This window comes from Schistocerca cancellata, chromosome 6, assembly GCF_023864275.1.
Source record: "Schistocerca cancellata isolate TAMUIC-IGC-003103 chromosome 6, iqSchCanc2.1, whole genome shotgun sequence".
Lineage (NCBI taxonomy): Eukaryota > Metazoa > Arthropoda > Insecta > Orthoptera > Acrididae > Schistocerca > Schistocerca cancellata.
Window position 1 is genome coordinate 504,130,276 of NC_064631.1, and position 13,461 is coordinate 504,143,736.

General features: G+C 39.4%; 1 protein-coding gene across 1 annotated transcript in view; it reads left to right on the forward strand.

Annotated features, from left to right (window-relative positions):
- Positions 1-4,968, forward strand: part of LOC126088401 (tubulin beta chain-like) — an 87,716-nt gene extending 82,748 nt beyond the window's left edge. The window contains exon 7 of the mRNA XM_049906541.1: positions 4,585-4,968. Coding sequence (XP_049762498.1) covers positions 4,585-4,968 — 384 coding nt within the window. The remainder of the gene's footprint in view (positions 1-4,584) is intronic.
- Positions 4,969-13,461: the final 8,493 nt, after the last annotated feature.

Here is a 13,461-nt window from a genome sequence, read left to right on the forward strand (position 1 = left end):
AAACCATATAAATGTTCTACTGTCAATATATATATATCTCCCTTCTGCTGTCACTATATGTAGCTCCGTTCACACAATAGTACTTCTGTGGCTACTTTCTTACTGCACTTATACCGATAAATGCAACTGGGGCAGGTCAATCACACTACATCTAGCATGAACACAATTAATCAATGTTCAAATATCCAATAATACTAAATAGAAAAGCGTATACTTCATCTATACTAGCAAGCTTTAATAATAAAATTATAGATCTGGCCTTTTCTCTGCGCCCAGCGTGTTGTCTTGTGTTCTTATTTGTAGATCCACTTAATTTGACTGCGAGTATTTCCTCTCTTTTCCAAGCGTCAGTTAAGTTAGCTCGTCGTAGTTCACATGAAACAGAGAACAAAATTATTTTAGCAACGTCCAAAAACGTGTCCTGTCACGGATTGGCCATTATAATCTATCATGTAAGGAGAATAGATGCTGAATGATTGAATGCATGCAGCTTGCCGCTAACTTTGTGTAGTGTCTTGTCTGTATAGACGTGTATCTGTTGCCTTTAAGATCCCTTCATTTTCACACATAAATCTATACAGTAAAGTAAGGGCCTCCCGTTTTGTCTTTAGGCTGATCCGTGATAAGACAGGCGAAAAATTAGACTAATGGAGGATTATTAGTATTTTCTCTAATTTCATTCGCTCTCTCTCTCTCTCTCCTTTATCTATGTACAGTTTTAAATATAATATTTTATTACGTGAAATCAGCCCAATAGAATCTCTGGTGGAGCCCTTCTTCTTAGTATTCAGCGGCTGGCTTGCTGTAAGAGATCTTTACATTTAATTATTACTGTTAAGCGCTGCATTCAGTTGGGAAAATCAATCGTTTGAACAATTCGTTCCTTTTATGAAAGATTTCGAATTCCAAATGTGTATGAAGCCTTTTTGGACGATTTAACAAAGACTCGGTGATTGCAGGCTCTCTTCGACACAGCTGAAACTTCCCCACTAATTACAGGGCCAACGCGATTATCAATGATTCAGACAAAGAACTCATTCGTTCATTCACTCCAGAATAAAAGGGGTCACAAACCTTATTTATGAAGGAAATTGTATATTCAATCCATCTCCATTACATGTCCAGATCTCTGTTGGTTCCAAGTCTTAATTATTTTCCGTTACAGTTTCTTTCTCTTCAAACAACCCGCTAGTGGCACAAATGTTAATAGCTCGCTTTAGCGAGAAGAAAAGCAAATATGTCTCTTTTAGAAACCCGTCAATCTTTCAACAGATACTTCCGAAGCTGTCCTAGTTACCAGTCTAACAACCATGGAGAATACATACATGTATCTCTGTTATTCCAAAGAATAAACGTACTAGAAAATACTTTGGCGTCGACGAGCTGTCGGCGCATATATTACTAGAAAATCAGATCAGATACTTTTCCAAAGTGAATGAATGTGGATGGTTTGATTGGCAATGATTAACTGGTGCGTGGTAGAGGGTATTTTCTGTGGGGACATTACACATGGCAGTATTGTTATTACATTTCAAACTAAGGAACTACAGGCAGAAAATCCTAAGAAATTTTGGTCTTATGTCAAAGCAGTTGGTGGATCAAAACAAAATGTCCAGACACTCTGTGACCAAAATGGTACTGAAACAGAGGATGACAGACTAAAGGCCAAAATACTAAACATCTTTTTCCAAAGCTGTTTCACAGAGGAAGACTGCTGCACTGTAGTTCCTTCTCTAGATATTCGCACAGATGACAAAATGGTAGATATCGAAATAGACAACAGAGGGATAGAGAAACAATTAAAATCACTCAAAAGAGGAAAGGCCGCTGGACCTGATGGGATACCAGTTCTATTTTACACAGAGTACACGAAGGAACTTGCCCCCCTTCTTGCAGCGGTGTACTGTAGATCTCTATAAGAGCGTAGCACTCCAAAGGATTGGAAAAGGGCACAGGTCATCCCCATTTTCAAGAAGGGCCATCGAACAGATGTGCAGAACTATAGACCTATATCTCTAACGTCGATCTGTTGTAGAATTTTGGAACACTTATTATGTTCGAGTATAATGACTTTTCTGGAGACTAGAAATCTACTCTGTAGGAATCAGCATGGGTTTCGAAAAAGACGGTCGTGTGAAACCCAGCTTGCGCTATTCGTCCACGAGACTCAGAGGGCCATAGACACAGGTTCCCAGGTAGATGCCGTGTTTCTTGACTTCCGCAAGGCGTTCGATACAGTTCCCCACAGTCATTTAATAAACAAAGCAAGAACATATGGACTATCAGACCAATTGTGTGATTGGATTGAAGAGTTCCTAGATAACAGAATGCAGCATGTGATTCTCAATGGAGAAGAGTCTTCCGAAGTAAGAGTGATTTCAAGTGTGCTGCAGGGGAGTGTCGTAGGACTGTTGCTATTCACAATATACAAAAATAACCTTGTGGATATCATCGGAAGTTCGCTGAGGCTTTTTGCGGATTGATGCTGTGGTATATCGAGATGTTGTAACAATGGAAAATTTTACTGAAATGCAGCAGTATCTGCAGCGAATTGACGCATCGTGCAGGGAATGGCATTTTAATCTCAATGTAGACAAGTGCAATGTGCTGCGAATACATAGAAAGAAAGATCCCTTATCATTTAGCTACAATATAGCAGGTCAGCAACTGGAAGCAGTTAATTCCATAAATTATCCGGGAGTAGGCATTAGGAGTGATTTAAAATGGAATGATCATATAAAGTTGATCATTGGTAAAGCAGATACCAGACTGAGATTTATTGGAAGAATCCTAAGGAAATGCAATCCGAAAACAAAGGAAGTAGGTTACAGTACACTTGTTCACCCACTGCTTGAATATTGCTCACCAGTGTGGTATCCGTACCAGATAGGGTTGATAGAAGAGATAGAGGAGATCCAACAGAGAGCAGCGCACTTCGTTACAGGGTCATTTAGTAATCATAAAAGCGTTACGGAGATGACAGATAAACTCCAGTGGAAGCCTCTGCAGGAGATAAGCTCAGTAGCTTGGTACGTGCTTTTGTTGAAGTTTCGAGAACATACCTTCACCGAGGAGTCAAGCAGTATATCTTGCGAAGAGACCCATGAGGATGAAGTCAGAGAGATTGGAGCCCACACAGAGCCATACCAACAATCTTTCTTTCCATGAACAATACGAGACTGGAATAGAAGGGAGAGTCGATAGAGGTACTCAAGGTACCCTCCACCACACACCGTCAGGTGGCTTGTAGAGTATGGATGTAGATGTAGATGTAGATAGGTGTTGGATTAGAAAGGAAGGGGGTAATAACAGAACAGGGAGTGGGTGTACATATGTGGAGTACAGTGGGAGACAAAACTGATTTCTCATAATAATAGGAAACATGATATTTACATTTGAAACTTAAAATATTAATGACTTTAACAATACTCACATATTACTTCTTAATTGATGAAATAATTACTGGAATTTTAGCTTTACTAACATTTATGTTACAGCATTATTTACTTTTGAGTGGTAAGTATGGCTCCATCACAAGTTAGGCATGATTTAGCAAATACAGTAGCGTTTACATAGCTGTGAACTAGTTCTTGCATACCTAACAAGATATATTTGCAATTAAAGATGATATTTCAACAAGTAGTTAACATAAATGAATTAACGAATAACATGAATTGTATATATCTAAACAAAAGAGAATGGATCAGGTGATTTACTATATGTGGTATCAGTCACTTCAATATAGTGTCTCTTGGTCTGCCACATTGCATGGCGTCAACAAGTAAGGAATCATGTGTATATGGGGTGTGGATGGTAGAGGGGTGATGAAGAAAGTGGCTCACATCCAAGATATAGGAAGTTAAGTTGCAGGAAATGGTTTTGTGGAGGTATTGGTTAATGAGGGCAGCGGTTCTTTCTAAGGCACACATTAACAAAGTACAACGGGGCAGCTTTGCTGGTTAAAAGAAGGTTATGTATTATGGTGGTGGCTGAAGTGAGGAGGGAGATGAATTAGGTGGGGTAGATTCTGGTACGAGCCTAGAGATTAGCGTAGAAAGTGGAAGTTGTGGAGTATTTATTTGCAGGAAGGATGTTTTAATAAACGACTGTTTCAGGAATGTGGATGGTAATGGTTTTCTCTGCTGACAGATATGGGGTATTACGAAGAGGGCTAGGAAGGGTAGGGATGGCCAGGTTGGCGGTAAGGTGGTGGTTGGGTGGAACGCGGTCATTGGTCGATGGAGGTATGACCTGGAAGAGGCAATGTTCCATGCTAGATCTTCATCTGCCTTGGCCAGAGAGGTTGGACTGTGTGAAGCAGAGTAAACTGTGGACACATCCAACACATTTCAAATTTTGTTTGGAGCTGAACGTGAGGCCTTTGGAAAGGACGAACTTTTCTGCGATTAAGTCTCTTGGTGAATCAGTTAACAAAGTGTTTTGGTTTCTTTGGATTCTGGGGATGTTGATAGTAAATTCAGAGGGATGTAATGGTATTTTGAGTACTCTTCCAGTTGTTGAGAACAAATTCATAGTACTTAGGACAAGCAATGCATAGTAACTCATTCGTATCATTTGTTTCAGGTGGATGAGCAAATGTTGAACATTCAGAACAAGAATAGCAGCTATTTTGCTGAGTGGATCCCAAACAATGTTAAAACTGCAGTTTGTGATATACCACCTCGCGGACTGAAAATGTCTGCCACATTTATTGGAAATTCTACTGCCATTCAGGAACTTTTCAAACGTGTGGGAGAGCAATTTTCAACTATGTTCAAACGGAAGGCTTTCCTCCACTGGTACACAGGTGAAGGTATGGATGAGATGGAGTTTTCAGAGGCTGAATCAAATATGAATGACCTCATCAGTGAGTATCAGCAGTACCAAGAGGCAACAGTAGAGGAGGATGCAGAATTTGATGAAGATGATGAGGCAGAAGCAGATGCAGGATTGGTTGAAGATGAGTGATTTCCATTGTCGCATGGCCTACGTAATTTTGCTACAAACATAAAAATTCATATATTCATATAAATCTCCTTTTGATATGTATATATGAGTTTTGATTAAATAAATATACCAAAAAATTGATAAATTCATTCATTATTATTTTATTTTTATTTTTTGCCTGATGATCCATTTTAACCTGTAATATGAAGGGATGACAAATTACTCCTACATGACAAAAATTTTTATTTTGTAAGTCTGAAAATTGCAAGTGGAGAATCTGATGTTGAAAATTGCAAGTGGAGAATCTGATGTATCAAGTTTGGGTTTGGTTGGAGCTGTCAACAGTGGCAAAAATAGAACAAGAAGTTGCATTCTTCTAGTAGTGATTCTTCTAGTAGTGATGGGACAACTGACTGATTTTAATAGCTGACTGGCAGTCAGTTGTTTTCTCATTCATCAGTGTTTCAGTCAAATGAAACTGATCTCTGTGGCCATATTGGCTATAGTTAGTTTCATGTTCTGTGGGTCATTTGGTCATTTACACAATTAATTGTAATGATGAGGAATGAGTCATTTTAGATTCACATTACACATGTAAATATGACTACATGCTGATAATCTACAGCTGGCTTTTTTTTATTTATTATCTTTTGCAAGGAATATTTGTCATCGGGCATTAATTTCCTTTGAATTTCTTCATTGTAGTTTCAGAATATGAAGTATCTTTTTAGATATATGATATATTACATTGAATTTATCTTGGGATTCACTTTTCATCCAGTCATACGATTTCTTCTGTTACTGTGCCATTGAGTGTTTTGACACTTTGTTCCAAAAACAAACTTAAAACACCTGTTCATTAAAATGAATGGAAAGCTAAACTAAAAGTTATTTATTGCCCCTCAATAAAATGCAAATATTGAAATGACAGTAGCAGTGCTGGCAGACAATAATAAAATGTAGCTAAAAATAATAATGCCAAAACGATCAAATGCTTCCACTAAGAACAGAATGTGCTGAAGATCTGGGGGTGCGAACTTGGTTGCAGACTTGTTTACATTGATGGCTCGACATAGATTTAACTGTGAAACTGAAGTACCAAAGCATAAATGTGTATAATACTGTAGGTGCTACTTTTCAGAGGCTGTCAGATGTAAATAAGTTTGTGTGCATGGGCATGATTTGTTCATACATAGCCAGTAATGTAATTTTCTGCACAATATATTTATCTTTCACTTAAATGGTTGAATACCAGTAAATGTTTAAGTGCTGGATTCAAATGGTTTTTTACCCCTTGTTCAATAAAACAATGTAATCAGTCACTAGTATTTGCCAATGTGCCTTTCTTCTTCATAACACCTGAGAGAACTTTCATGACCAACTTTGTACCCCCTATGATACATCACCTTAATTATGCAATTTTCCTACATTAAAAATATGGTTTTCATTGTTGTTATTTTGAATGATTACAACATTCAAATACAATTTCAGTCATTCTCATAAAATGCGTAATTTTTAAATTATTAAAACTTAAAAACCATTAAATTTCAAGACTTGGTCACATCATCAAAAATGCTCTGTTATTTGCTGAAGCTCTGGTGATGTCACACACTAGGAGTAAGACAAAGCTATACATGTGTTACAAGAACTTTAGCTGAAGTTACAAGTGTTTTTTCTGTATGTTTTCTGCAAAGTTTAATTAGTTAGTGATGCAGGGAATTTGGAACTTTATTATTTGCTCACTGTGTTGAAAAGATTTTCCAGGACATTTTTTGAAAGCCTGCACAGTAAAACACAGTGGAAACTTTGAACAATATGTATAACATAATATTGTTACAGTAGAAACTTTTTCATTCTGAAGATAACTGATTTAATTGCTGTGGTTGCTGTCACATGGCTCTTTTCTTAATTTTCAAATTTAAGACAGCATAACACCACTCATGGGGGACCTCATAGCATCATTGTGTTTTCCTTTAACAACTTTCTTTACACATTGCAGGTTTTCTGCTCCTCTAGGTCATTAATTTAAAACACCAGAAAATTATGTCTATAAAACATGCAGTTGGCGCAGCACAGCCTGTATGTATCTTGTTCACTGTTTGCTTAACTGCTACCGGCACACTGATTTAAAAAGAGCTAAGCAGGTGATGTTCTGGTCTTATTAAATTTCCTTGTAAGTTCCAAGCAATGTTCAATTTAAATCTGTCAAAATATTACAGTTTTTCAGTACAGTGGAGACAGATGGAAGTGGCAAATCATTGTCTTCAATGGCTTGTTTGGGTAAAATTAATGTGGTTGGAAAATGTAAAATGATTTCTCAGATTCTTCAGCATAAAAGCTACATCAGGCTTGAAATAAAGTTTAACGCCATCCTTGTGATTCGTCTCAAATCAAGGACATATTAAAGGGATGAGGGGTAGACCCCCCCCCCTCCTCCTCCAGGAGTTGAAACTAAATAAAAATCAAATGGTAATTTTTGTAATCTGCGCCAAAATTAAGCATGCAAATTTTAGTCTTGGTCAGTGGATTTAGTCATTTAATTCAGTATTCCCCAAGCCACCTTACTTTGTGCGGCCGAGAGACTGTATTACCTGTTCGAAATGTGGGTGCCAAATATTTGCAAGGCTTCCCGATCTGACACAGCAGCACGCTTCACGTTTCCCTATAGGCACTATCTGCTTTGTCCCTATTGTTGTGATTGCACTGTTGTTAGACTTCTTGCCCAGAATTCATGAGCATGTCCAAACAAGTTGGGCGCCTTTACGTGACACCACCAAGAAGTGCTTCTCTGCAGCGCACAAGAGCTCAAACAGCACGGCGTGGTACGCCGCCATTGAGAACAGTCGCCGCTGTTGCTACAATCAGCTTTTGATGCTACAGCGAACAGCTTTGTCGGCGCCGAAAGTCGCGTGCCGATTTTTCACAGGAGGCGATCCCAGGCTTGGCCAGTCAAATGCGCCACTGTTTGGCGTCAAGTGAAGGCCACTAGTGGAAACAGGTTTCACCAGGCATAGCTCAGTGAGAAGGAGACATTTGTCTTGACAGCGTGGAGTTTTTCCAGTTTTGTGCAACAAAATGAGTTTCAAAAATAACATCTTTCTTCTCTAAAAAACAGAAGCGACATGTAAGTGACTCCTTGCACATTATGTTGACCTGTGCTTTTTGTTCCTAAATTATGAGGGTAAGTGAATTATTATCTGAAATTTAGTTATATTTTTGTTTATTTTGGTAGCATTGTCGTTTTACATTGTTGTTATATCTTTACAATTTTCAAGCTGCTAGGTTAGTTTCGTTATCGCTTCCACTGCTGTTAATCACGGCTGCTCAACTGCCCATTTGCATCAAAGAAGAGCAATGTTCAGTGATCCGTTTTTTGTGGTCAGAAGGCGCATCAGTGGCCGAAATTCATCGAAGACTTTCAGTACAGTAGGGAACAGTGTTTTGCCATAATAGAGTGTCTACGAATGGATTGAAAAATTCCAAAATGGTCGGACAAGTGTTACGCACGATGAAGGAGCCGGACTACCACAAATGAAGAAATCATTCAGCATTCACATTAAATGGTTCTCTTAGACAGATGGTTAACTATTGACGAAGTGGCACATTGTCTGCAAATTGGTCATGGTTGTGCCTACGAAATCATTCACAACAGACTTGGGTTTCATAAGGTTTGTGCAAGATGGGTCCCAAAACAACTCACAGTTGCCTAAACAAACGCGCTTGGACATGTGCAAAAATCATTTGGATCGCTGTGGTAACAAAGGGGACAAATTCTTATACAGGATCATTACTGGTGATGAAACATGGATCCATCATTACGAGCTGGAGAGTAAACGGTAGAGTATGGAATGGAAACATCCAAATTCGCCGTGCAAGAAAAAGCTCAAGACCTAACCGTCCACAGGAAAACTGATGCTTACGGTTTTTTGGGACGCACAAGGTCCAGTACTGGAACATTATGGGGAAAGGGGCACAACAAGAAACAGTGTACGTTACAGTGAGATGCTTACTGCCAGGCTAAAGCCTGCAATTCGAAGCAAACACCGAGGATTGCTGTCAAAAGGTGGTGTGTTGTTGCACGACAATGCCTGTCCTCATACTGCTGCCCACAAATTTTTACACGTTCTCCTTTATGGTGGATTGTTTATGACGCTGCAACTGTAAAGCTAAATTTGAAATTACAGAGAAGTTGTATATCGGTCGTTTTACTTGGTAAATACAAAGTGTTTTGATGTTCACGCACCATCTTGAGGTGCTAAACAAACTAATTGATGAAACTAAATTAGGCTTTACTGTAATTATTTAGGCAGCGAAAAGTGAGCTTTCGTGGATAGACATAATTGTTAATGTAATGAGTCCTCTTGAGTGAATAATAGTCTACCGTATCTTCCTTCATCGTTGTTGTCGTTGTTGCCGTGAGGCACCGTTATACCAAGTGGAAAGGCGCGTCGATCTTAGAGCATCAGATATGGTAACCTTAAATTGACAACACACAACGGTCACGGTAGCACCTGATTCCAGAATAGCTGCAGTAGTTAGGATCTACGAGCTACCCCCTCATGACCAGGTCCCCAAAACTTAACTCTTATCCCTTCGAAGCAAATTGTCATAACAATCGTCTATAAAGGCTTCGTACAATGATAAGAAATGTTACAGTTTATGGAATAATAACAGATACGACCAAACTGTCTTGTTTCTTCTGTTTTATTTAACGTAACTTTGTTCACAGTTTTATTTCGCATTCACCACTCATTCACACTTTGATGTGGAGTATACGCGAGTGCCTGAGCCGTAACTCCCAAGTTCCATCGAAACACTGTGACGAACAGTTTTGGTTGCACGACACCAACAGTCAATGATAATGATACAGTATTTTGTAATTGACTCTTCTAGTTTAACCACCGCCTCCACGAATGTTTGTTAGGCGTAAGACAATTACACACTTTTCTCTCCGATCCGCAATTATTAAGAGTTTCTGTAAAAGTTAACGTTTTTCTCCTTTTTATAAATTGGAGCCCGCTCTCTGCGATATAATAATAATAATAATAATAATAATAATAAACGGTCTCAATACTGCGTCCCTCGTGAGATGCGTATAGATTTGTCCCGGAATTGACCGCCCTGTAGGTGTACTCAATTTAATGACCACGCTATCCGCGATTTCGTGTAACTAAATGTCCTTTTGTTACTCTGATTGTCTACCGTAGTTATTTAAAACTCGCCCTATATTTTTTTCACTACGCACAATTAGCACTTCTTGTTTATTTCAAAGAGTAAACGAAAAAAATGACGCCGCATCATCGGCTTCGTCGATATAAAGCAAAAGACCTCCTCAATATGCCCAATTTTACCTCTTCTTATAGGATCGGCTACCTTACTCATTAATTTACTACATATTATTTCCAATAGCACCAAACAGGTATCGCCGTTATATTTTAATTGTATTCAAAAGCATGTTATTATTATTATGACCGACCAAATCGTAACAAATCGCACGGCGTGCGTCGATAACTTTACACTCGCCCAGCGTTTATTCATGCAGTATTATATATAAATATACAGACAGGACCGAAAGATCGATCTCTCTACCGTAATCAATAGAGGCAAATACGCTATTCAAGTTCCGTTACATCTATCTTGACTCGTATTGTTACAATAGTATACCTTTATATTTCCTTGAATTTTTCTGAACATCTATTCCTGCATCAGAATTGACTGACAGCAAAGCACAGTTGATCATGGTTGTTGTTGCTGTGGTCTTCAGTCCTGAGACTGGTTTAATGCAGCTCTCCATGCTACCCTATCCTGTGCAAGTTTCATCATCTCCCAGTACCTACTGCAACCTACATCCTTCTGAATCTGCTTAGTGTATTCATATCTTAGTCTCCCTCTACGATTTTTACCCTCCACGCTGCCCTCCAATGCTAAATTGGTGATCCCTTGATGCCTCAGAACATGTCGTACCAACCGATCTCTTCTTCTCGTCAAGTTGTGCCACAAATTTCTGTTCTCCCCAATTCTATTAAATACCTCCTCATTAGTTATGTGATATACCCACATAATCTTCAGCATTCTTCTGTAGCACCACATTTCAAAAGCTTCTATTCTATTTATCGTCCATGTTTCACTTCCATACATGGCTACACTCCATACAAATACTTTCAGAAACGACTTCCTGACACTTAAATCTATACTCGATGTTAACAAATTTCTCTTCTTCAGAAACGCTTTCCTTGCTATTGCCAGTCTACATTTTATATCTTCTCTACTTGGACCATCATCAGTTATTTTGCTCCCCAAATAGCTAAACTGCTTTACTACTTTAAGTGTCTCATTTCCTAATCTAATTCCCTCAGCATCACCCGACTTAATTCGACTACATTCCATTATCTTCGTTTTGCTTTTGTTGTTGTTCATCTTACATCCTCCCTTCATGACACTGTCCATTCCGTTCAACTGCTCTTCCAAGTCCTTTGCTGTCTCTGATAGAATTACAGTGTCATCGGCGAACCTCAAAGTTTTTATTTCTTCTCCATGGATTTTAATACCTACTCCGAATTTTTCTTTTGTTTCCTTTACTGCTTGCTCAATATACAGATTGAATAACATTGGGGAGAGGCTACAACCCTGTCTCATGGTATGGAGTGATAAAAAATGAAATGATCGTATGGCATTGCTGGCCGGGAGGCCCTGTCCAGGGAAGTTCGGCTGCCAAATGCAAGTCTTATTGCAGGTGACACCACACTGGCTGACTTGCGCGTCGGTGATGATGAGATGTCATCAGTTCTTTGTTGCACACATCCACTGCAGGCTTTGGACATTCTGCAGTACAAAATAAACTCGACACACAGAGAAACAAAACACTCAATGAAACAGACCACAACTGTTTACATACGATATCAGCTGCGAGCATCGTCTGTAACTGGCTACAGTAGCTGCTACCTGTAAACAGCTAGATGTCAATTACTTTGTTATTCTGATACCAGTATATATAATACCGTGCATCCTTTATTGTGACCTGTATATGTGATTTTTTTTTACATAAGCGTCATAAATACAGGTGCATGTACTTGGTAAAAACAGAGGACCTTCCATGAATTTTTCTATTCTTTTGGTAATTTCCTTTTCTTTCCTATCTGCATGAAAATTTTCTGGTCCACCTGCGTCTGGTTACCCTATCTACAAGTGACATCTAGGAATGTTACGCCCATGTCACTGTGCAACGGAGCAATTACCCTTTCACATTCACATCAGCATGAAACCAGTAAACCCATGACACATTAATGAATCTGAGTTCCATGTATAAAACAACTGATTACGAATAAATTAATGCATTCATTTATGTCAATAGCTGCTTAGACGTGCTAACTGCGATATATATAGGGTGTTACAAAAAGGTACGGTCAAACATTTAGGAAACATTCCTCACACACAAATAAAGAAAAGATGTTATGTGGACATGTGTCCGGAAACGATTAATTTCCATGTTAGAGCTCATTTTGGTTTCGTCAGTATGTACTGTACTTCCTCGATTCACCGGCATGTGGCCCAAATGAAGGAAGGTAATGTTGACTTCGGTGCTTGTGTTGACATGCGACTCATTGCTCTACACTACTAGCATCAAACACATCAGTACATAGCATCAACAGGTTAGTGTTCATCACGAACGTGGTTTTGCAGTTAGTGCAATGTTTATAAATGCAGATTTGGCAGATGCCCATTTGATGTATGGATTAGCACGGGGCAATAGCCGTGGCGCGGCACGTTTGTGCCGAGACAGATTTCCAGAACGAAGGTGTCCCGACAGGAAGACGTTTGAAGCAGTTGATCGGCGTCTTAGGGAGCACGGAACATTCCAGCCTATGACTCGCGACTGGGGAAGACCTAGAACAACGAGGACATTTGCAATGGACGAGGCAATTCTTCGTGCAGTTGACGATAACCCTAATGTCAGTGTCAGAGAAGTTGCTGCTGTACGAGGTGCATTCAAGTTCTAACCTCGGGCTCGCACAAGCCGGTCTGACGACATGATCGAGAAAGTGGAGAGATTTGTTTTGGGGGATCGCTGAATGACTGTTGAACAGATCACCTACAGAGTTGGCATTTCTGTGGGTTCTGTGCACACAATCCTGCATGACGACCTGAAAATGCGAAAAGTGTCATCCAGGTGGGTGCCACGTATGCTGATGGACGACCACATGGCTGAACGTGTGGCATGTTGCCAAGCAATGTTGACGCGCAACGACAGCATGAATGGGACTTTCTTTTCATCGGTTGTGACAATGGATGAGACGTGGATGCCATTTTTCAATCCAGAAACAAAGCGCCAGTCAGCTCAATGGAAGCACACAGATTCACCGCCACCAAAAAAATTTCGGGTAACCGCCAGTGCTGAAAAAATGATGGTGTCCATGTTCTGGGACAGCGAGGGCGTAATCCTTATCCATTGCGTTCCAAAGGGCACTATGGTAACAGGTGCATCCTACGAAAATATTTTGAAGAATAAATTCCTTC